This window comes from Solanum stenotomum, chromosome 7, assembly GCF_019186545.1.
Source record: "Solanum stenotomum isolate F172 chromosome 7, ASM1918654v1, whole genome shotgun sequence".
Classification (NCBI taxonomy): Eukaryota; Viridiplantae; Streptophyta; class Magnoliopsida; order Solanales; family Solanaceae; genus Solanum; species Solanum stenotomum.
Window position 1 is genome coordinate 52,099,565 of NC_064288.1, and position 25,190 is coordinate 52,124,754.

Sequence of the window (25,190 nt, forward strand, 5' to 3'; positions counted from 1 at the left end):
ATATTCACCACTCAAAATCAAAATCTCTAATTAAAAAAGAAATAGCCTCATTTCAACATTTTTTTATTAAAAAACTAGTAGCCTTATGAAGTACACCACTTAGTAAATTATTTTTTTTACTAGCATTTTTGATAAATGATTCTCTCTATAAATTTTTTTATACTTTTTAGTTGTTTTTTTTGTGATGTTCGATATTTAAATTGTGGCTCAAATAATTTAAATTTATATCGGGGATAGCTTTTATTCAAGAATTGTTTTAATATTGAGACTCGAAATTGAGTGTTAAGGAAAATACAGTTTCATCCACATGTGATGATTTTTTTTTTTTGTTATTTTTTGTAGGTTTCTTGATAATTGATAAGTATATTTTTATGGTTTTTGGTTGGTTGAATAAAATTTTATTTTTCTGACCATTTTCTTCGGATCTGAAGAAACTCTGCTGTATCTTCAGAAGCCAGCAAAACAACAAAGATCTTAAAGCCAGCTATTCACTTTTTTTTTCTTCTTTTTGTTATTTTCAATTATTATGGTATTAAATAAAATAATACTAGGAAAATAGTATTGTCATTTTCATTATTTATTTAATGGATTAAAAAATTAATTGATTTATTCTCTTGGATTTACTTGATCAATTTGATAAGTTGAAGTTGGATTAATTTAATGTGATTATTGTGATAGTTGGAAATATGGGAAGTCAATAGTACTCTTAAAGCAAGCAAATGCTGTGATTAATTAATTAGGTTGAGAATATTAAAATATTGGGTTAGATTGACTAAACCATGTGGAACACTAATTTTATTTTTTGACTGAAGTTAACTAACTATAAATTGACATAATTAACCTCCAAATTTGGTTTATTAAATTAGTTGTACCTACTAAATAGTAATATTGTTGTTATGTTGGTGTTAATTTATTTATTTATGTATGTGTGTGAGTGTGACCCTAGGGACAACTTTGGAACACTTACCTCTTTTAATGTGTTTATTTGCCGTGAATTCGAGTTAGTTTGGTCGAGATATTTTATATATTGAAAAATTAAATTCAATATACTACTGGTTTTTAGTTAACTAAATTGAGTTCTCCCAATCTACAACCCGTGCACAAATTCTATATAGATTATTTTCAATAGTTGTGTTTATTGAGATTTTTTTAAGCTCTCTTTAACGATTGCATTTTGATGCTGATACTTAGTAATCTTTATTACAGATTGTTGACATATCCATTGTAGTAATTTTTTAAAGATGTTTTTGGGTTAAGATGAACTAAACAATGAATCACAAATTATATCGAATCAACTTCTATATTTGATTTGTTTGTTTGTTATCTTATAACTCGTTTAATTACTTAATAATTTATCAAAATACACATAATTTTATAGAGTTTCATTAATCAATAAGAGTAGTAACCAATTATTCTTTTATATATCTTTCACGTGGTACAACCAATCTCTTCAGTGGAGCATGAGTTTTTATTTTTATTTTTTGTAGAGTTTCAAAATGATAGGTCTTTCTTACAAAATATAAACTTATGGATCAAGTTTTACATTTAAAAAAAATATAAATTAAATTCACGATTCGAAATCATATTTTTTTTTTTGTTGAATTTGAAATTTGAATTATGATCCCAAATCGCATTTCTAAATGCTAAGTTGATATTACGATCCTAAATTACATTTTCAAATGCTAATTTAAAATCATAACTACATATTACATATCCAAACTTAAGCCAACTTTAACCTAAAAAACCAAAATTCCACAAAAAAGTTATTTAAACCTAAAAACAAAGAAAACTATATAATTTTATTCAATAATATATGAGAAAAACATGTCATTATGTTTCAAAAGTACAGAATTGGCATTAATGTCTTTTCCTTTTTTCACTTTACTTAGATGATGGCTATATTTCAAATATGTGGATTCATTTAACTTCTTTTAAATTTTAACCACATAATTCGATAAAGATAGTAAAGAGACCTTCAATTAAGACCGGCAACGGGGACCGGTTTGGGCCAACTTGACCCACTAAACTAAACTGTGTCTTTGTTAGGTTCGAGCTTGGATAGAGTCGGGACAACTTTTAGTGGGTCGGATGGGGAAAGGGTTATCCAACCAACTAAATTTCTTGTGTCATCTTGGTAATTACCTATTTCATTTCAAATTATTTTCTTAATTTTTAAAATTAAATATCTCAAATTATTTATTATTTTAGAAGTTCAGGATAAAATTAATGATTATTTTACTATAAAAAAATTATATATACTTTTTCTTTTCTTTCTATTGATTAAATAAAAATGTTTCCTTTCTTGAAAGACTTTTCAATATTTACGTCCTCTTGATAATGTCAACATCGAGAAATTTACCTTGTATTTTTTATTTTTTTAAAAAACAATCATCAAAAAAGGTTGACAACAAGAAGAATTTAAAGTAATTTTAAATATAATAAATTAAATAAAGTGTTTTTTTGTAATTTCTAGATACTAATTATATTTATAAATAATAAGAAATGTATATCCAAATTCACTTGAAGGTTTAAGGTAAATTCTTTTAAGAAACGGAGGGAATATTTCTATTAAATGGGATTACACAATAAATATTTTAAAAAGTTTTGAATTTAAATTATTCAAAATCAAACTCCCAATAATATTGATACCAGACGCCAAGTTAAAAAAGATATAAAAACTACTCGATGCAACGATTTAGAGTCCTTCTATTACTCTTTATAATGGTACTATTAAAAAAATTACAAAACATAAGAACGTTATATATTTTTACAACAAATATACACTCCACATATATTTTACATATTTTTCACATACAGTTGATCTCACATATAGTTTGAAAACAAATATACAATGGATCAAGTTGGCTATACATATCATATGTCTTTACATACATGTAATTTTTACTATATATAGTTAAAATCAGATATTATATTCACGTAATTTCGTTCGATACTAAATAGTGCTATTTTAAAAATCCCCCATTAAGAGAATATATGAAGTGCTGGGATTATATGAAGATCAGAAAATTCCAAAAAAAGTTACCTATAATAAATAAGGGCAAAGTAATTGAAGGAATTCTAACAAAAAATCTTTGCAATTATAACCTTTCTATGCCAAGTTTATGCTACATTACGTACAATGGACTAATCTATGGCGTGAATTTCAAAATTGTAAAAAAGGTAGTTAATCAATTGTACTTTACAACGCTGCATTGCATGTATGTGAAGATATTAACTCTTAGTTAGATTTATCAATCAATTGTACTTTATAACCTATCGTCCGTTCACTTTTATTTATTCATTTTGAGTTTTGTAAGCCTGTTTTTTTGGTTTCCCATCCAGTGTCTAAAGCCCACATTGGAGCTCCGACTAAATTTGGATCGTGCTTTGCAGGGCCCATTCGGGGGTGGCGCTCCCAACAAGATTTTCTCCATACCCAGGGCTCAAACCCGAGACATCTGGTTAAGGGTGAAGTACTCCCACCAGTGCACCACAACCCATGTTGGTAGTTTTGTACGCCTGTTAAAAAATAATAATTAATATAATTTTAGGTTATTCGAGAAATAAGTAATTAACGTTGAGGATAAAATAAAAAAAATATTTTTTTTCTGAAATATGAAAAATAGCAAATAAATGTAAAAAATTAATTTTGAAATAATGTAAAAATGAAGGAGGGGAGAATATACCCAAAGTGAGATACAATTATAGTGGTTCAAAAAATAAATCAAGATGGTCCTAATGTTAGTACCTCATTTACTCCTTTTCAAAACATTGAGGTGATAATAGAGAAACACAACACAAATGAGTATTAGAATGTATGTTTTTAAAAGGTTTTTTTTTTTAGTGGTGTTTGATAATTATATTGAGATCGTATAAAATTTAAATTCAAGCTGAAAAGTTTCATATTAGAGAGTACAATGCTCCCTAATAAGATCAATCCCAAACATATGAGTTGAGTATGAGATATTTAGTGAAGGACGAATAAATACTTACAAGAAGTTGCAAAAATGCGACATGCAAAAACCAATTTAGATCAACTTTTCTAAGTCTAGCTAAACATATTGAACTGTAAATAGTTATAGTCATTTTGAACTCACCGACTCTAAATTTTGAATATTGCTATAATGTTTAGGACCAGAGTCACTGTAGTAATGGTCCATACTAAAGACTAAAGAGGCTAAGACAAAAACACAACACAATAATGCAATATGGGTATACAGTGCAAAGATAACTCAAAAGACTTGTAGTTTCAACTACAAATTAAAGATGTGGCTAAAGTTTCAATAGGCAAAAGTTTGTGTACTGCTATGCCAAACATATTTTATAGGAGTACTATTTTTGCCAACTTTGGCCAATCTATGAGGAAATAAAAATAGAAGAAAATGAAAAAAATAATATTTGAAGAATCATTAGTTTTGATCATATTCACATATTATCTTGGTATAGGGAGTCTTTCCATTTAAAAAGTAGTGTGAGGCGTGTATTTAACTTATATCAGTATAACATATGTAAATTTTTTACGATCATACATATAAAAAGGATCATTTACATATCTTATAATTAGCAACATATTTAAAATTTGAAGACTAGCTACAAATGTCTGAATTGTCTTTAGTGTGAATTTGCTACTAACGACTGAAATAGAATGGAGATCTTTATTCGATTGATTCAATATTCTATTGGATTCAATTCGATTGATTTACAAGATTTTTTTCAAATCTATGTACATACAAAATTTTGTATGTCATAAATTGTACCACCACACATCTCTTATTTGACATAATTTAGAAACTTCAATATTGATAATAAGGGTTTTGTTGTAACCTATGTTTATTTGGTAGTTTTGACTTCTTTTATCTTTAATTATTTTCCGTCCTTGCAACATGATAATTGAAAATAATGAATTCAATTAATAATTTTTTATTATTATTATTGTTATTATTATTATTATTATTATTATTATTATTATTATTATTAGTATTATTATTATTATTATTATTTGTGTCATTATTATAATAAATAGATGGGGAAGTTGGTTATATTTTTGGGACCATAGTTTTTAATCATATATAGTAAAGCCGTCTTAGCTAAGAAAATTATTAAAAACTTAATTACTTGGTCGGCCGTTTAACAAAATAAGTGCTCTATCAGGGACCAAAATAAAACAAACAAATCATACTATTATTGGTGCTAATTATAATATGATGAAACAACAATTTACCTAATTTTATTTTAGGCCCCAAACCCTAAACTAGAAGAATTATGTTCCAAATACATGTATACAGAACAAATATATGTATTTCAGATATACACGAGTTAAATTAGATGTAATTTATTTTAGATACATTTTATTTAATCGTAATTCATATTTATCTCTGATACACAAACTCTTTCGCTCACCTCTCTCTTCTCTCATGCCTCTATTCCTAATTCCTATGTATATGTATTTAAGAATGTATTTGAGTTTCACAAATTTTATGTAAGTATCCAATATCAATTACATGTATCTGAGTATCCAAAATCAATTTGATTCAATATATCTGATATTAATTCCAGTTTACCTAATGCACATCATCATTGAGAAAGAGGGAGATAGCGAGGGGGATAAGGCATAGAATGAGATCCTCCAGTTTAGCTCCTTAGTTAATGCCCCCCAACAATTAAGATATTAAATAGAAAGGGGTTTTGTTGTTTCCCAGCATAATTTTGAAAATGAACGTTTAAATGTCTTTCAAGTAAGAAGGGCATAAAAAGGGAAGAGAGGAATTATGTAATTATTTTAAAGTAGAGAGGAATTTAGTAAATATGATAGGAGTGCTTGTCTAATTAGATACTTATAAAAATTATTTGGTTAAGCGACCATTAATTATTCTTAATTTCTTATAGAACATTTTTGTTTAGTTTTAATTTCCACATGTTATCTTATATTTATTTTGGAGCTCTAATTAATTCAAATTGGCAATGCATAAAGCCAATTAAAAAGAAAGCACTCACTACCATGTTTTGTTATTCATTTATACTATTCGAATTCGAAATTTCTAATTAAGAATAAAAATAATTTTATTTGTCCACCACATTATGTGACTAGTTATTTTCAAACCAAATGTTAGATTCATGTCATTATATATTGTATATGGACCATGTCAATATATACACAATAAATAGATATATACAAGTCGGTAACACACATGTACACAAACATAGAAATGTACAAATTAATATATTATATTATATTATATAGTATAAGAAACAAAGAAGAAGACTAATATTCTAAAGTCATAATTAAGACATGACCAGAAAGGAGTGCAAAAGACCATCCCCACAGTTTGGTTGAAAGATATTATTAATGCCATGAAACTATGTCCACCTTATTTCTGAATATTAGCTAAGGAGCACCAAGAATGAGACACTTTAACCATATCAATATATAATATATTTCTCTGCATACTAACCCTACCATTAATGGTGGAATCGATAAAGAATTCAAAATATAAAAAAATAAACGTACGATAAATGAAAATAATTTAATATTTACTATAAATATTATTAATTTTATATTTGAATATATAGTGTATTTTTTCGAACGAAGGGTTTCAGATGAACCCTAGCATCGGCCCTGCATAGATTAATTAATGTCGAAATTAGAAATTCTAATAAAAGGACTAAAAACAAGCAAGAACGTCACACTGGAGATTTGATTTTGTAACCTTAAGCAAATTCTGAGTAACCTTTAGCACTGTACACAACAAACTTGTCGTATGTTAGCGAAATTCAACCATGCATATATTATGATAGATGAATTTAATTGAAACTCTTGTATATACGTACATCTGTTAGGAAAGATATATTGTTTTTAATATGTGTTCGATAGAATTCAATAATTGTACAAATTATAAATTATGGAATCTAATCCCCCAGCCGATTCAGAAGGCGAGAATTCAGAAATCATAAATTTTAAATACTGAATTCGCCTCTAACCTTTGTTTCAACCTAACCATCCAATATAGAAAAATAGATAAAAGAAAAGTTTGAAAAAGGCAAATAGATGCATGGGACATGCTCTACCCCTAACCTCTTTACAACTCAAGGCCTACTTCCCATTGTATTGTGTTGTAGTAGTATTAATTTCATGAGTTAATGCAAGAAAAAATAAATAAATAAAAATGGTCCATTTCAAGATGTTGGTGGGTTTTGTCTTTCAAGTGCTTGATACACCCCACGACTAAATTGTCTACACAGCCTTTGCCATACAGACAGCTAACCAACTCCACATCACACATAATATAAATATAAATATATATATATATATATAAAAGACAATTCAAGTGTGAGATTAGCCATCATCAAAGACACCACATGATGGTTTCTTTGCCAACACATAATAAAACACTATCAATAATAAGAAATTAGCGATAAATAAAATTTTGTAGTTGAAAATAAAAGTCTCATACTAAACCTATCTAGGGATAGATTAATGGATTTCATGTTTTCTTGTAGTGAAAGAGGAAAAAAGAAAAAACTAAATTCAAGCTTTATTAGTTATACAAATATTCAGTAGAACTGAGATGGAGTTAGGATTTGAAGCTTATGAATTTGAGGTTATAGGTTTTTCAATTGATAGTTGGTACATATTCAATAAATTTCTTACCGAATTCAACCAAACCGGTAAAGCTATATTCTAGCTTTGTTTATGATACTTAGTAGCAAAGGCTGAATTTTTACTAAGAAGGTTCATTATTTACTATATACAAATATATATACAAATATATATATATATATATATATATATATATATATAATAGTCCTTTATATATAATATTCGATAAAGAAAGTTCAAATAAACCTCACATGTTTTATCATTGTGTTTCCTTTTTTTTTTATTAGGTACAATCCCTTAGAAAAATATAGTTGTGTGGAGATCAACACAAGCCTCCATCTAGGGTTATCTTTTATCCTCCAAATTACAGAAATTCCACCTTTTAGTTTACTTATTACCATTATCCCCTATAAGTTTTACAAATCTCCAAAATCCCTCATTTTCGCGCATTAGATTAGTGTATCTCGCGCATCAGATTAGTGTATCATGTATAAAATGTAATGCGTCTTACTTAACGATTAATGTATCTCGCGCATCAGATTAATGTATCAACGCTTATATTATTATATCCGTTTGAGGGATTTCTGTAATTATAAACTTTTAAGAGATAGATTGTAATTTTACCTTAAAAGTATGTGATTTCTGTAATTTGCCCAATCGATTTAGTTATGAATCCACTCAGCCTGCTCTAATAAGCCTCTAGCATGCATATATGTATAGTAGGGTCTATACATGTACGTTCACTTTGATCAACTTGCGTTTTGCATTTCTAATTAAAGTTTTACATATTTAATTTGCATGTTGTGTTGTAGGGTCTAATACATATTAATTAAGCAACTATAAACGTACAGCAACATTAAAGCATCACTAAGTTTGTGTTAGTTATAGTACATCATTGTGTTTCATTTTATTTTGTTTTCTTACAATTATATATTAATAAGTTCAATCAATAAGAATATATATATATATATATACTTGTGTATGGAGAACACAAACGTCAATTAGGGTTTTTGATCCTCCAAACATTATTGGATTTTTTTCGAGCGCCACTTGAACTCCTTCTAATATCAATAATAGAGGCAGATTCAGAATGTTGAATCGATGAATTTAATCATTCAGAAGACAACGATCTTATTGTATATATGTGCATTTAGTTTTTTTCGTAGGTATTATGTTCGAATCGAAAGAAACAAGATTTAATTATGAATTGAACCTAATGGAACCTGCCTTAATCTGCCTCTAGCATTGCATGTTGTAATGTGGGATCTATACATATTGTCCCTTTGATTATAATTTATTAATTTAATTTAATTATAATTAAAAAAAGGCAGTTTTTGCTTAAGTTAAGCCTTAATATATATAACTCCAAATTTCATGATTGGAGAAAAAACATATATTCCTTTGTTACTGAGAATGTAATTAATTAAATAAAATAAAAGCAGTACAAATTAAAAGAAAAAAGTTTAAACAACCACATACTTGCATATTAATGCAAGGTTTAATTTGGATTTTATGTATGACTAGCTAAGTAGGGTATGTTAATGGCAAAGTTTGGTAAATTTGTATATTTTGTGGGGTGTCATAATGGCAAAGTTTTTCTATTAAACCTACTTAATTAATTTCTCAAAGACTTTAGTGTAAGTACTAGTTGGTTTTTGTTGGCAAAACCATGTATTTGTCACAACATTAATATGATAATGGGACCAGCAATTAGTTTCCTTGTTTTTTTTTCTTTATATGGACGTTAAGTGGACGTTTGGACATAAAATTTGTGAAATTTGATCAAAAGTAGTACTCATTTGTTTTTAAATTGAAAATTGATTATGTTTTGATATGAATATAATTAAAATTGTTTTTGAATTTTTGTGTGGGATTTGGAGTGAGAATTATGAAAATGTTTGAATTTCGAAAAATCATAAATTTCATATATTTTAAATTGTTAATTAGTGTGGCGTATGGTATTACCTGCTTTAGTAGGTCGAAAAACTTTGAAAATGTCGCCTCCTCGCAGTTATATTTTACATAATTTTCAAAATTCACGGTCAAAATTTAAAAGGTTTGAGTTTCGAAGTTTAAACTATGACATATAAATTGAGACAAAAAAAATAAGTATTATTTAAGATTTTAAATTGATACATGATTGAAAGTAAAAAATAATTACCTCTATTTCTCTTTACCAATCCAAGCATAAATAAACACTAAATTATCTTATTATTGTATCAAAAACCTAATCAAATACAATGTTTAATGTTTTTTTTGTTTCATTTTAAAAATAAAATAAGCATTTGTATTTTGAACTTATAATTAAATAAAAAAGCAAAATTACACTGCTATGAGGCATTACTTTTAGATGAAATTTCATGAGAGACATAATGAGACAAAAGAAATAAGAAAAAATTAGTACTAGAAGAAGCAAAATCATTTCAAAGATGAATTTATTGACACATATTACTCACATCTTGTCCTTAAAAGTAACAAAAAAGTCAAAAATGTTCTCTTCTTGTGCTTTCTCAAAGTCTAATACAATGATTGTCACAATGAAAAAAGAAAAATAAACGTCAAGACTATACTCACACCTTGATTTTAGTATTATATTGAAGTTCAATTAAATTAAATTTATTTTGAGAATTTAATTTTTAAGATAAAAATATTTTATATTAAAAATAATTTTATTTTAAAAGCTCAAATCTAAGACTTACGAATTTTGAATGTTTTCTTCTATCTACCTCCTCCTTTTCTAAGGTAAATATTCCAACTATGAAAAAGGCATATTGTACTCTGGTCAAATTATAAATAAAATTCCTCTAGAATATACATCAAAGAAATCAATGCCCCTTGGAAAGAAACCATGCAAAAGCTTTTATCAGCAGTATATATATAATATCTGGTTATTATTTTTTTTGGGTGATATAAAGTAAATCCTATTATAGTATAATACCTCACAAAGACGCAAGCCACAGTACAAGAGGAGTAAATTGCATTAAGTAACCTTCATATAATCAACATCGATCGAAAAAATATGCGAAGAAAATTTGTGTTTGAAATTTAAAAAGTCTAGCAAACTTTCTTAAAATTTAGTTTGCCTTTTGATATCGTGTAAACTAAATTTACCTTTTTGAGTTACAAAACTTGTAAAGTGCAACTGTGCAACTAAAAACGTGCCTATATTTTATTTATAACATACGCCTCATTATAAATGGATCAAAAACGTATTTTCCACTTGAACATTACTAATATCGATGTTTGAATATTGATTTGGTTGAAATTTGTTAGGAAAAAAAGCATTTGAAATTAACGTTAAAAAATGATATTTGAGAGTGAAACGTTGTATTGTTTGTACATGAATTTCACTAAAAAAATAATAATGCTGAAGTTTCGTGAGTGAAATTCATTATTTCACTTGAAATACTTCTCAAACTGATTATTAATTCTTTGATGATTCAGATTCTCTATTTTAAATTGAAACTACATAATGGATCACTAATTAACAAATACATTTATCAGGACAAAATTAGTCCATAAAAATATAGCTCGATCACCCGACCATCGCATACATACATATTTGGTCGGATCAATAATTAGCGCATGAAGATATGATCCACCCAACTCGTGCAAGTTTGGGCAGATCGATGCATTTTTACCACCCTAATTCAGATTAAACATTAACTTGACACATAGCTCAAATTAATTCATGAGAAATCTTATCAAAATAAAAATATTTTGAATTTTTTTATTTGATAATGTTTATATATAGCTATAATAAAGAGAGAAAAATATTAGGTTTTTATAAATCATATAAGAACAAACAAAGAAATTAAAATTTTATGTTATGATTTACCTTTTAACTCATTCAACCTAAGTAACTTTTAAACAAGCTAGTCTTTGATTCATGGGAAAAAGGACAAATATACTTCCGAACTATCGTAAATGATATGCATATACCCTCCGTCATATTTTTGGGACATTGGTGTCCCTGCATCCAAAAACTAGAGCATATATACCCTTTATACTAATGGAGATACACGTGTCATAATCTTATCCACCGACCCGACATTTATTAAATATTGGATCAATGGATAAGATTATTGCGTCACGTGTCCCTATTTATCTAGTCTTCTGTTAGAGTGAAGGGCATATATGCTCTAGTTTTTGGATGGCAGGGGCACCAATGTCTCAAAAATATGATGGAGGGTATATGCATACCATTTACGATAATTCAAAGGTATATTTATCAATTTTCTCTTGATTCATCTATTTATTAACTTATCCCACTTTTATAACCCATATAACTCGATCACGCCTATTTAACACCTCTAATTAAGCGTGAAGGAAAGTGTCTTTGTCACAAAGCTATTAGAGAGGGAGACATTGGCCCATATTACTTTATTAGTATTTGACAAAAGTAAGAAGCACTTGTTGTGAAATGTTGGGTAGTTGGTGAGTATGTTGATGGAAACCTCTTTGGCCACTTGTTTTTAGTTAGTGCAACGACTGCAACTCCTTTCAGAATCTCTGTCGTCTTGGTACCCCCCCCCCCCCCCCCCCCCAATTAAAAGACAGTAGAAGTTGGTAAAAACCTAAGAAATGTAACGTATTCGAAATATACTGGCATGACTGTTTTAAAATCAAGTCAAATTAGGGTTGTGTATCAATCGGTTCGGTTTTAAAATTTATTGATTTTACTTATCGGTTTGTAATCATGCTAAATCATTATAGAACTATTAAGATGTCGGATATTGATTTATCGGTTAGTAATCGTTATTGGTTCAGTTATCGGGTTAACCATTAACAGTTCACACAATTTTTATTGAGAATTACTAATGGACTAATCACTAATTAACCGTATGCAGTAGCCAATAGTCACTGATAAATTTTTCTGTGTTAGTCCATTACTACATAAAACACTTAATAAAACTCCATATTAACTTGGACAGAGATGTCAACATTGCCCAAACTGGCAAACTCAAAAGGATTCCTCTTAACAACCAAGCTAATTTCGATATGAACTATGAAGAGAAACCATTACAGCACTACTAACGAAAACATTAATGATCATGAGACCATTACTAATAAAAACTTTTTCATTGCAGATTGTAGTATTGCAATATTGCAAGCATATCTCACTGACTCGCTCACTGTAATGAGAAGATAAAAACAAAGACTTAAATCAAGGGAACCAACCATTGAACCTCAATTTAGACACTTAGAGAATGATATTCAATATAACTCGCCAACATGGGGGCAGTGACTGTGAATCAATGAGTGATGTCGCAGCTTTGGAATATTATTGTGAAATTTGAGTGTCAACTATAAAGTCATTGTAAAGAGTCTAAAGAATGAAGTGTAAACCCTAAAAGCTAAAAGTGCCTAACACCTTAACTGATATAAATGTAATTAATTAAACTTCTTATCGGGTTATCGAGGCACCCGATTAGAAATATGGTCAAATCGAGTTCCGAATCGATAAGCCGATAAAAAGTTTATAGTAAATCGAGACCCGAACTGTTAAATCATTAACTCGAATCATTGACCGGATAACTAAATTATTGATTTGAATTATTGGCTTCGATTCGATTTTGAACCGTCCTAGTGTGAACTTAATAGCTCTAATTTAAGAGTTGAAGGATCTCGTATTCATCCCTCCACACTGTTGAATGGTAGAACGAGAATATCGATAAACTTATATTGTATTCTTTTTTGGATTTATTACTGGGTTCCCTTTATTTTATATGTACTTACAAGTTATACCATAATATAATTGTGTAAAAAATAATTTTTATATGTATAGGAGTAAACCTTTTCTTTTTAGAATAAGACAAGAAGATCAATTTGTAAAATTAATTAAAGTTTTAAATGTTGATGATGATAGTTAGATGTTGATGTTTAAGAGAGACTTGCGCTAGTAAGTCATGTTTGTCGAGTTCTAATTTGTTGAAAAAGAATTAGTACAAACAAAAAGAAAAAAAGCTCTAAATAGTCCTTTATATTAAGACATTTAACCAAAGACATTCTTATTCTTTAATAGGAAAAGGGTCTGATATACTTTTCAATTTTGTCATTTAAAGTTAATATACCATCGTTATGAAAGTGACGCATATATACCCCTACTGTTATACAAATGACTCAAATGTATCCTTTTCCTATAACGGAAGTAAAAAATTAATTTTAGTTAAATTATTTCCCTTAGCCATACAATATTAGTGCATTTTGGTCCTAAAATTAACAAAACTTAACTTAAAAGGAATTATTTTAAACTTATAAGCTATAAACAAAGAGTTATGTGAGTCTAAGTTCCATTAGTTTTAGTGTATAGTTACAAATTTAAAAGAATCGACCTAAATAGTTGCCCATCAACAAAAACAAAGATAATGGGTATATATATATAGACTAGAAAAAATAAATAATAAATTAGGCCAGCTATTTGTGTAAAACATCCGAAAGTATATCAATATTGTGTAAAGGATTATTAGTGCTACAAATTAAATATAAGAAATTTCTATTAAGTAAAAATTAGGCAAATGACATAGTATAAGAAAGAAATTACTTCCTTTCCCTACTCTTTCATTAATTACCAAAAATCCCCTTTTTTAGTGTTTTTCGGATACATAATATAGCAGTGTGGATACTTAATATAGCAGCGCGGATACTTTAATTAATAACGGGCGGATACTTAAATTATTAAGTTGTTAGCAACACGGATACTTAATTAACGGGGGATGCATAATATAGCAGCGCGGATACTTTAATTAATAACGGGCGGATGCTTAAATTATTAAGTTGTTAGCAGCACGGATACTTAATTAACGGGAGGATGCATAATATAGCAGCACGAATACTTTAATTAATAACGGGCAGATACTTAAACTAATAAAGTATCAGGTTAAGTTGAATTGGGGGAAAATAAGGGATTTTTATATTTTAATAAAAGAGTAGGGAAAAATTGAGTATAGATAAATAAGTGTTGTGTATTTAAGTAATTTTTCCTTCTTTTAATTTTGAGTCCAAATATAAGAGACTATTTTGAGTTGTTTCTCTATAAGCAAAACCACAAAAATAAAATAAAAAATGAAGCAAAGATGGTGGAAAATGCAATATATAGACACGTATAGAATACGTGGAATGGACCCATGTTTTGCAAAATCAATTTAAAGAAAACGAGTAGAATGAAGACTTTGTTTATTAATTAGTAGTTGTGGCCTAAATTACAATAATTAATGATTTTGTCATCAAGAATTTATGTTTGCTGTGTAAATGACATCATTACATGATTTATTCAACTACTGCATGATTTCCTTGTAATTTCAAATCATATCAAAACTAATTAAGTATCAGTTAAGATATTTTATTTTAAGTTATGAAAAAGATATATGTGGAGCATATTTATTGTAAGAAAATAAAATTATATTGAAAAATGTATATGTAGTTGGACAATTGGTCCAATTTTGGTAGTGGAATAGGTCCATCTTTTAGCTCAAATAGTGTGAGGCCCAAACTTTGGAAATCAAGGCCCAAAATTTTTTCTTTTTTTAAAAGGAAAAATTATCTAACTATACATTATTTTGCCCTATTTTTTTTTATTCTCTATCATTCTAAAAAATTACAAAAATTTCCGTTTTCACATTTTTTGTCACTTTTCCAAATACATCACTGTAAACTATCACCTCAAGATTTTTTTTTCTTTTTTTTTTCACGCCTTAAATCACCTCCATGGTATCACCACTTATCTCCATCACTCTGTTTTTGAATTTCAAATATTTTCTCTTTCTGATTGCAAGTTATTGAAGAGGTAGTTCTTCTTCATCAAATTTTTTCTTTCTACTTCATCATGCATCAACTTTATTTTTATTTTTTAGCATTTTCATCTACAGATTTAGTCGATGAAGGATGCATCTTCAACATCAAAATCGATTGTGGAAAAAACGCCCAAAAAAGGAAGGAAAAGGTCGAGTTGTTGGTGGCTCCAGTAAGTGCTTTGGGTCGAAATCCATAGTGACGCCATTGTTGAGAGTCAAAAAAAAAACTATGAGAATTGATACAGAGCAAAAGAAAAAGTCTAGAAGGATTTATTCTTCATTTTTTTTCTTTCACCAAATTAGATTGTTGACTTATTTTTCGATTTCTTGTTGTTCATCTTTTTTGTTACATATGTGTTCAGTTTTTTAATGTTCTAGTTGTTTTTGTTTCTTAAATTAATGTATAACACATTCGTTTCAACATTATGATACATTACAATTTTATCAAGAGTTATTGGTGGCTTTGGTAAGGATTTTGGGTCGAAATCCATGGGTGACGTCCTTGTTGAAAGTGAAAATAGCTACAAGAGTTGATATAGAGCAAAAGAGAAAGTGTGGAAGGATTTCTTCATCATTTTATTTTTTTGCTTTTAGCAGATCAAATTGTTGATTTTTTTTTGTTTTCATCCGATCTTTTAATGTATCTAGTTGATTTTGATTCTTAAATTAATGTATAATTCGTTTATTTCACCTTTATGATACATTACAATTTTATCATGTACAATATATCGTTTTCAAATATTAGTTTTGATACATAACCCTAATTTGTTGAAATGTAAATTAGTAGGTACCATGTTCATAGTTACATATTGGATACACAACTATTACAAATTTCGTTATCTTTTACTACTGATATATACACCCAGCCTTATTCAACTAGTAGAAGGCTATCTATCTATAGACGCTATCACATATAATTGTTGATCATAAATACTAATATTTTATAACAAAATTAGTTTGTATCATATTCATAGTTATGAATATGACATATAACTTTGTTATGTGTATAACATAGTTATGTATCTGATGTTGTGATGTATCACATGCTGTTAAGTATCTGCAACACTGTTTTATAAATAAATCAATGTATATCATATTCACAGTTATCTTTTTGTATATTGTACATAACTATATATAATTGTCGACTTTTTTTTTAATCTGTTACGATTTGTGCGAGATTTGAGAGAAGAAAATTTGAAATTTGAATTGTTTGAAGTTGTTATTTTGGAGAGATTGACATCATGATTTGGGGAACTGACATATAATTTTATATTTCCTTTTTAATCTCAACAAACTAGTTGTATAATGTATCAAATGTGACGTATTCGGATGACAGCAATTTAAGAGAATTTTTGTAAATTGAAAAGAGTAGGGATAAGATGTAATTTGCTCCTTATATGGGATTCCTAAAATTTTAACATGAATATGTCTTGTTTATTTCACTGATTTTTATGGATATTTCAACTTGGTTATTTCACGCCGTTCACTTTTATTTGTCTACTATATTAAAAATTGATCTATCTTTTTACTTGTCACTTTTAACAGTTTAAAAAATAACCACATTTTTTTTTCATGTTTTACACTCAACATTATTTATTCACTCTCGAAATTATTTCTCAAGATCTAAGACTATATATCAATTGATATGGATAATGTGCACTACTAGAAACAAATGTTTTTTTCCAGCACGAATCAGTGAAAAGTTTATACAATCAAACATGATTTTTTCCCCACTCATTTTCCACCAAACCAACTCATTGGGAATTGGTAAGACGCATGATGGGAAATAGATTCCGACTGAAATGCTAGGAAACTTCTTGTTTTTTTCATATGAAAACACTACTATTTTTTTTTTTACCGATTCAATCAAAATATATGTGAAAATAGCCATTAAACATATTTCAATGGAAAAAATTATGATTTTTTAGTAGTAATGGTAAAATATTATATTATTCTTATCTCTTAAGGGACATGCGGATTTTAAAATGGACAAATAAAAGTGAACAAAAAGTATCCAAAGAAAAAAGATACTCTCCTTTTTACTGTATTTTGAGATAATTGTGGTTTCAAATATTTTTGTTGTTAGATTAGGGAGGTTCTACAACTAAATGCAAATCCTAGGGGCATCTGAAATTGGATTTACAAAAAATAATAATTTTGTTTAATATTTGATTTAAGTATAAATTTTAGGAATCACATAGTTTTAATATGAAATTACAATCTATCTCTATTTAATTTGTAATTACATTAATCCCTGAAAAGGTAAAATAAATCGGATACATAATAAGTAGCTTGGATACATTAAAAACTAGCTCGGATACATTATAAAATAAACTGGATACATAATATGTAGCTCGGATATATATTATAAAATAATTTATAATTAGAAGAGAAATAAGGGATTTTAGAGGTTTTTAAAAATAGAAATGAATATTAGAAATAAGGGAAACATAAGACGTGTATTTCAGTATTTTTTTTCTTTGATTGTATAAGTAACCTGAAACCTCTAGCTAATACCAGATGCTTTATGCACTAAATTATCCTAAATAGTAAGTAACATAATTTTATAAATATTTTTTAATTCGATAAATATTGATCCATTTGGTTACACTATCTCATCGTAATCGATTGAGTTGAACTCATTAGTAACAAACATCACGATCCGACCCATATAACCCTTGGATGGATCGAGCGGGTTACCAAAATAGCTAATTTAGTAGACTAAATCCACACTGAGCGAGTATTATGGGGGACTGGTAGGACAGTTGTAACAAAAAAAAATAATCCCTTTAGACTAGGTACTCACTTAAAATTATGGTGAAATAAAAAAATTAAAAATAAATAAATAAAAAGGATAAAACTTCATAGTTACTTAAAATAACTACAGTAAATACTGAAATTCTTGTTTCCTTATATATATATAAATATATGTAATTTTTAGTGTATTGTTTGTGTTCTTTTTTTATGCAAGGAAAGCAAAGTAGTACTCTTTCTATATATGACTTATAATTAGTGTAATTATATTCTTAGCAGAAAAAAGATTAAATTAATGGCTCTTTTGAAGCTTGGTTCTAAATCTGAAGCCTTCTGTTGTGAAGGTCAAGCTTGGTAATTCTTTTTTATTTGTATAATTTAATTTGTTAGTTCTTTTATTCACATAATTAGAAGAAAAAAAATGACAAGTTCTTATGTTTTTATGTTTAAGCTTTACGATTTTATAGAGTTGATTTCTCAGATGGTTGCTCAGTTGATGGTTGTTATCTCAGAATGTCCATTTTCTGAATAACTACTATTTGAGTGATCATATGAGAAATCAATTCCCATTTTACGAGTAAATTTTGAGAGAAGTGTTCTTGTCTTGTGTTATAAATGAGCTTATATCCATAGGGTGTGATTCCTTCCGTCCCATTTTATGTGAAGAATTTAGAGTATGAGAGTTAAAAAATACTTAATTTTCATAATGTTGCATAACATGGGACATGGCATTGGGAATGAATTAATGATTTTCACCTCAAAACATTATTTGACTTTCATATATTTGAATCAAAGAGAGCCTTGGAGCAACAATAAAGTTATTTAAGTTATTTATGTTTTGTTTATGTTTAACTTATCTTCAATAGTGAATTTATTTTTAACTTATGCATATATAAACTTTGTTCAGGCGATGTAAGTCAGGACTTCCAAGTGACATTACAGTTGAAATTGGAGAAATGTCATTTTATCTACATAAGGTTCGATTCAATATTTATTTTAGCATTTAATAATTATTTTAGTATTTTTAACCATACATTCATATATACAAATTTAGTATATTTCTAATTTTTTTCTATGATTGTGGGCTTTACTTCAAAACTACGTTGCTTAGAGACTCTCCAAAAATGTGGTCGAACGTTTTGTCAGATCGTCCAAAAAATGCACTACTTTTGAAAGATCTGACATGAACCGGTCGAAGTTTTGGAAGAGTCAAAGCAACATAGCTTCAAAGAAGCACGCACTTCACTCTTGGTTTTTGCTTCAATCCCTAAGGACCTTTGTTGTTGCTGTTTTTCGCTTTAAAAAACACTGTATACTTCAAAGAAGTGCGCGAAAGGGGGTTTATTCCAACCCCTTTTCGTGGAAAATCACACTTGTTTATATATATATATGTGTTATAGTAAATGTTGAAGTTCCTGGATGAAAATCTTGTCTCCCCCACTGCGCCCCAAGGAGTTGCTTTTTAAAGATTAACACTACATACAAGATGTTGTGTTGCAGTTCCCTTTGCTTTCAAGAAGTGGACTACTAGAAAAGCTGATGAATGAATCAACAAAAGACGATGGATCGTTATGCGTTCTTCAGCTTAGTGAGATACCTGGTGGAGCTAAAGCATTTGAGTTAGTAGCCAAGTTTTGTTATGGTGTTAGATTTGAACTTACTCCTCTAAATGTAGTTGCCCTTAGATGTGCATCTGAGTATTTGCAAATGACAAATGAATATGGTGAAGAAAATCTTGTATCACAAACCGAGTCTTTTCTCAATGATGTTTTTAGTAATTGGACAGATACAATTAAAGCATTAGAAACTTGTGAAGAAGTGTTGTCATATGCTGAAGAGCTTCACATTGTGTCGCGATGCATAAATTCATTAGCTATGAAAGCTTGTAGCGATTCTAAGTTGCTTAATTGGCCTGTGATGGAGAATGGTAACGATAGTGTTCATGATGTATGGAATGGTATAAGCACGGGGACTAAGACACAACCGATGACTGATGATTGGTGGTACGAGGATGTGTCCTTCCTCAGCTTACCTTTGTACAAACGTTTGATTCAGGCTGTTGAAGCTGGAGGAATGAGGGCTGGGAACATATCGGGTGCACTCGTGTTTTATGCAAAGAAATATGTTCCTTTAATGAATAGGCAATCGAGCTTTAAGGACGTTACTCATGCTAAATCAGGTTCTACTCCGTCTGAGGCTGATCAAAGAGCGCTTTTAGAAGAGATCGTTGAGTTGTTACCAAAACAGAAAGGTGTAACGGAGACTAGATTTCTCCTCAGGCTGCTACGTACTGCTATGATGTTGCAGGCTAGTCCATCTTGTCGAGTAAATTTGGAAGGAAGAGTAGGGTTGCAGTTAGACCAGGCTATACTTGATGATCTGCTCATACCAAATATCGGTTACACTGTTGAAACTTTGTATGATATAGACTGTTTTCAGCGTATTCTAGATCATTTCTTGTTAATAGATCAGGCTTCAGCAGCCGTATCTCCATGTATAATGGAAGAGAGTCAGTTGATTGAAGGTAGTCAGTCTTTGGCTTCCATAACAAGAGTAGCTAATCTCGTGGATTCGTATCTTGCTGAGGTCGCCCCTGATGTTAATTTCAAGTTTCCAAAATTTCAGACTCTTGCTTCTGCAATCCCAGAATATGCTAGGCCAGTCTCCGATGGTATCTATCGTGCAATCGATATATATTTGAAGGTAACTCTTAAATTCAACTTTGATGGTGTGTGTATATAAACCATTTTACTCTGTTTTGTTTTATAAAGGTTGATAGTTCAGAGCTATGTTGCTAGGACTATTCAAATATATAGTTGTACCCTGTCGGATCTTCTAGAAATGCACTACTTTTGGACAATCTGTCATGCACCCGGTATTATTTTTGAAGAGTCCTAAGTCCTAACAACACAGCTTATGATAATAGTACTGATCTAAACATAAGATAGAAACTACTCCCTTTGTTTCAGTTTGTTTGTCTGACGTTCTGTTTTTAAAAAAAGAAAGGAGTTGAATTTAAACGTTTCAAATGTAGGCACATCCTTGGTTGACAGACATTGAAAGAGAGCAAATCTGCAGACTAATGAATTGCCAGAAGCTGTCGTTAGAGGCCAGCACGCACGCTGCTCAAAACGAGAGGCTTCCCCTAAGGGTGATTGTTCAAGTCCTGTTTTTTGAACAGCTTCGTCTACGTACATCAATCTCTGGATGGTTCTTTGTGTCCGAAAACCTTGAAAATGTTAGCGGAGCAATTGGACAACACGCGGACAATGCTACACGAGGCAGAGGAAGGAGTGTTGAGGACATGAGGGAACGTGTTTCCGAGCTTGAAAAAGAGTGTAACAACATGAAGGAAGAGTTCCAAAAGATGGTGAAAACAAAGAGGAGATGGAATATATTTTTCAGGAGAAAATCTCAGTGTAATTCAAAATCAGGAAAGCCTAGTGAAGATGCAACATGTCAAACTGTTCCACCAAAAGTTCACTAAGTTTTAAACACTAATAAAACTGTTTTTGGAGTTTCTGAAAGTCTTTTATTTTGGTCATTTTGACATTTGCCAATCTTTTGATTCTCAAATATTTAGCCAAGTTTCATTGATTACTTTTGTTCTACTCTCTATAACAATGTTGTTTATACGAATATTCTTTTGGATGTTATAGCGAAATACTATTATAGAGAACATATACTATAACACAACATGAAAATTAGTTCCACATAAAACTTGGTTGTTATAGTGAAATGTTGTTATAGAGGAAGGTTATTATAAAGATATCTGACCATAATAGTTAGTCAGAGTTTATGGATTCTAGATTCTATAAAAAGAAAGTTACTAGGTTCTTGACAGATTATTTATATACGTTGAATGGATTTTTTAGTACAAATACAAGGTATGTGTTATGTAAATAGAGTTGTTGGGGATTCTAAATTAAGTACATTAGTTTGGTAATGGTTGAAGCAACAAACTCGGATTCAGTTTGAAAACCTATAAAAGGGGTTAGCATGCAACAACTTTCCGTGATAGAGGCAAGTTTCTTCAAGTTCAAGTTCCGCTTGATTTCTAATCATTTTGATATGAGTAAGTTCTTGCGGTTCGCTTGTTGTCTACTAATTAAACCTTCATTTGCCCCGACCTCTATGATGGATCGTAAATTAAGTGAAGTTAAATCAATGAAATGAACGGCCTAACATTTTTTACATCTAAGATAAGAAATTGGCCCAATTGAAGTTGTTGCTATATTATCCACAACTGGGTCCAGAAATTGGGCTATAACTTAGTGGACTCATTTTAGGCCTTGTTAAATTGGGCTGAAATGACACCAGGGAGCCACTGATTTATGCAAATGTTTATTATTTTTTAGGCCATCATTTAAATTTTTCCTATATTTCTTAAAAAATTGTACAAATATAGTATTTGAAAAATTACCCTTTTGGACTATATTAGATTCGGTTATAATGTTTGCGATCGCTCCACATCACAATAAATTATTACTATCATGTAATATTCTGTTTGTTCAAAAAATATTTTTAGACCGTAATCTAAAAGGTTCATAAGTTGTAAGAGTGATAATTAAAAAAATGATTGTTTACTAAATAATTACCCCAAACAAATTTCACGCTTGTAGCAGCGTTAATTTAAAATATAATTCATTTTCAAAGCTATTTAAAAGTTTAGCCATGTTTCAGATTGAACTTGTTGCTACTAAGTACTAATATTCTTCTTCTTCTACGATGTCTAAAGTTGGGTTCATTAAAACCTAACTTCATATTTAAATATCTGAAATTTGATAAACCGAAGTTCTAATTTAAAAAGTTAAGCTTTGCCAAAGCCTAAATACAAACTTGATATCTCAAATATGAGGCAAAGCTTAAATACAAAATTTAAATATCAAATATGAAGTTAGATTTTAATAATTGCTAATTTAAGAACCTCAAGAATTTGAATTTTATAACTCGAAACTCATTTATCTGAAGCGATTACAAGGTGGGGCTAAACTTTAAATAATGTAAGATGATCCCAATCTTAATAAAACACTTTTTTTTTTCAAAGGTCAAAAAAATTTCAACCTAAACATTATAGGCATTTTGATTATCAAAAAAATCACAAAAAGAAAAAAAAAAAAAGGTTTTAGAAAGCTAAATGGGGAACAGAAGTTCTATATGCCAGCTATAAAAAGTTTTGTCTCTTGAGGAATTATTATCATTATTATGGCAGGCAAAACTCATCCTTCTTGTATATTCTTTATTCCCCTTTTTATCATTAATTAGCTGCCTATTTTTTCTTCATAAAATAAAGGCTAAACACATATGCATATCTTTAAATTTATCCCTAAATTTTATTTTTCATTTCAACTCAATCTTGTTTCATTTTAATCATTTAACTATAATTTTTTATGTTTCATTTTGGCACTTCTAAGTGATGTGGTAGAGTGTGTGCATCACACTTTCTCTAAGACAGTGAAAGAAAAAAAAATTAAAAAAATAATAAAAGATTAACCCTTCAACTCTATTTTTTTTATGTACCATTTAAACACAAAATAATAATTTTATGATTTCTTTATTTCTATATATGCTCTTCAACTGCAGTTTTGCATTTTAAATATCGTCGTACATCCGTTAGTTATTGTAAAAAATCAAATTAATGGATGATCTTTGATTTATTTTTTTAAAGTAACAATTTCTTTTGAGAGTTTCCATGTAAATTTTTTTAAAAAAATTTGATGTTCATCCATTATTTTATTTTTTTAAAAAAAGATATTACGTGGATTTTTAAAATGAAAAACTAGAAATGAAGAACATAAATAAAAATGAAGAAATTTTTTATGTTGTATTTTTAATGATAAGTTTCTTCATTTTTATTTATGCTCTTCATTTCCACTTTTTTCATTTTAAAAATCAACGTCATATCTTTTTTTTTTACAAAAAAATAATGGATGAACATTAATTTTTTTTGACTTTTTTTTAGAGTACATTATTGTGTGAAAAATAATCGACAAAAGTGTGTTGATTTTCTTTTTAAAACAATTAATTAAATTAAATAACACCACATATTTTTATTTTCATATCTAATCTATTTGGACTAACTCAAATACCAGCTTTCTAATTTTTCATTCCCGTCAATTTGAATTTTTTACAATAACTAACGGATAAACGACAATTTTTAAAATGCAAAATTGCAGTTGAAGAACATATATAGAAATAAAGAAATCATAAAATTAGTATTTTGTGTTTAAATGGTACATAAAAAAATAGAGTTGAAGGGTTATCTTTTATTATTTTTTTAAAAAATACTTTTTTTTTTGTCTTTCACTCTCTTAGAGAAAGTGTGATGCACACTCTGCTACATCACTTAGAAGTGCCAAAAGGAAACATAAAAATTGGAGTTAAAGGATTAAAATGGAACAAGGTTGAGTTGGAGTGCCAAAATGAAATTTAGGAACAAGTTTAAGAGTTTGCTTATGTGTTTGGCCTAAAATAAAGTTCGATGTGAATTTAAGATTTAAATTTTAAAGGTGCAACTTTTGAAAGGTCATGAGTGCTCCCGCTTTTGGAATTATGAATTTAGAATTTAATATTTATTAAAAATTTATCAACTTATTTATATAAATATCTATATTTCGAGTCGAAAATAGTAGCCAGTCAAATCAAATTGAACAGAGATGAGCTGCACCAAAAATAATTGTTCAGTTCACCAACTTATCCAAAGTATAATTTCAAATGATTGTGTTCCTCTGAAGAATTTTATGTTTGTCTATAAAAACACTATGGAAATACAATTTTTCTACTGTTTTACATTTATATAAGCTGTCAATTTTAGTTGTTATATATGTAATAATAATTACTCCTTCCCCAAATTAAACCTTTTTTATAAAATTGGCACACTTTGCCTTATACTCCATATGTCCTAAAATATGTGTCATTTGTCATATTTTATTTTTTAGAGCTAATTTAATTAATATTTGAAGCGAAATTAAATTAGATTAGCTTCATATTTTAAAATTAAAATATTTGAAAGCTAAATGAATATTATCATGAGTAAGATTGTTTTT

General features: G+C 28.7%; 1 protein-coding gene across 1 annotated transcript; it reads left to right on the forward strand.

Annotated features, from left to right (window-relative positions):
• Nucleotides 1-18,430: 18,430 nt before the first annotated feature.
• Nucleotides 18,431-21,632, forward strand: LOC125871110 (BTB/POZ domain-containing protein At5g03250-like). The gene is made up of 4 exons (XM_049551705.1): nt 18,431-18,498; nt 19,052-19,121; nt 19,645-20,847; nt 21,179-21,632. The coding sequence occupies exons 1-4, from the start codon at nt 18,440-18,442 to the stop codon at nt 21,629-21,631; spliced, it is 1,785 nt and encodes a 594-aa protein (XP_049407662.1). The 5' UTR covers nt 18,431-18,439; the 3' UTR covers nt 21,632.
• Nucleotides 21,633-25,190: the final 3,558 nt, after the last annotated feature.